The sequence below is a fragment of the Leguminivora glycinivorella genome, chromosome 17 (assembly GCF_023078275.1).
Source record: "Leguminivora glycinivorella isolate SPB_JAAS2020 chromosome 17, LegGlyc_1.1, whole genome shotgun sequence".
In the NCBI taxonomy this organism is placed as follows: Eukaryota; Metazoa; Arthropoda; class Insecta; order Lepidoptera; family Tortricidae; genus Leguminivora; species Leguminivora glycinivorella.
The window spans coordinates 21,302,966-21,304,445 of NC_062987.1; the positions used below are offsets into that span (position 1 = coordinate 21,302,966).

General features: G+C 42.7%; 1 protein-coding gene across 1 annotated transcript; it reads right to left on the bottom strand.

Annotated features, from left to right (window-relative positions):
- Positions 1 to 435: 435 nt before the first annotated feature.
- On the bottom strand, positions 436 to 1,101 carry LOC125235144 (D site-binding protein-like). Its single transcript, XM_048141593.1, has one exon. The coding sequence runs from the start codon at positions 1,099 to 1,101 to the stop codon at positions 436 to 438; it is 666 nt and encodes a 221-aa protein (XP_047997550.1).
- Positions 1,102 to 1,480: the final 379 nt, after the last annotated feature.

The window sequence follows — 1,480 nt, forward strand, 5'->3', positions numbered from 1 at the left end:
ATTATTTAGCTTTCTAAAGTATATGAATAAATTTTATATTATGAAGCCGTTACTGAACAAAAATATCCGCCTAAAAATCAAGATCGGTTACCCTTGTGACAGGAGTATTATATGTATTGTATGTATGTTATGGTAATTTATGTGATGCTGATGGATGAAATTAATCATAAATATCAATGGGTAATTAAACAGAATAGGCAATAAAAATAAAGTAATTCAGTCAATCTGTTTTATTATCTGCAGACTAGATAAACATCTCAAATCTTAAAACTAAATCTTTTCTTCTACAATCTTAGACAAATATCAGTCCTTGCTTATCACAACATAGGAACATAAGTTAGCTATTACAATAAATTGCACAATGTAAATTAAACTAACTATATCTACAGATATATACAAAAATTGCACGACACTCCAAAATCTAGGCTTTTCATTTTATTCGCGGAAAGAATTACATCTAACACAAAGTCCCGAAGCAAGCATTGCCTTAAGCTTTGCTGCTTCCTTTTCAAGGTAAGTCACTTTAAGGGCGAGCCTCACTTCTCTCAGCTTCCTGCGGTCTCTGCTCTGCTTCGCAGCGAAGTTGTTCCTCTCCCTCTGCTGTCTGTAAGAGTCATCCACAGTTTCCTTTGTGGAGCGGACGGAGCGGCGCATACGAGGATTGTTTCCTAATAAAGTTCCTCCGTTCTTCTCAGCCATGGCTCTTAAAGCGTCACGCTCAAAAGCTTGATAGTTGGGGTCATCAGTCAGGAACTCCATATCGACGTGGTTTGACAGCCTGGCGAGGCTTTGATGATCGTGGTTAGCTTCAGGTGAGTCTGGTGGTGATAATGTTGCCATCCGATTGCCTGATAGCATAGCTTCGTCGTGTCCTGAGCTGCTGCTCGGAGACATCTCAGGAACTGGGTATCCATGGTACATTGGGCTGACAGGAGGCACTTGCGGGTAACCATGGTACATGGCAGGGTAGAACGGCACCGGGCTGGTCGTGGTGGGCATGTAAGGGAGCAAGGGCGGGCTCGGTGCCACCGGCTCCGTCTTCACGGCGGCTTTACTCAAGTCCAGAGCTTCGTCAGCGTACGGGGTCCACAGTAACGCCATTGCGCAAACAAAAGAAATATTAAAAACAGTTGAAGATCGTGAAGGAACAGTTGAGCGTTAGAGCACGTGTGTCTCGATTGGAAGTCGGAGCACAAGTGAAGATTGCAATGCCCAGGCGTCCCTTAAGAGGAAGGGTGCAAGGCGGGGGAGGGAGGGGTGGTCCCGCTGGCCACGGTAAACAGGGGGATTAGCGCAAGGGGTAAACAATGGAGGATTCTGGGGATTAACGGGGTCGTAAAATAGTTGATTAGGATTGATAACATTTTGCCGATATTTTTAAATGCCACGTTTAATTTTATGTGGTAATGATAACGATATTAATGTTTACTTAAGTTTGTTATTAAAATAAAATTACTTAGTTAATAGGTACATACGTACC

What these genes read in the sequence shown, in the direction of transcription:
- LOC125235144 (XM_048141593.1), bottom strand. Translation starts at nt 1,101, where the DNA reads ATGGCGTTACTGTGGACCCCGTACGCTGACGAAGCTCTGGACTTGAGT.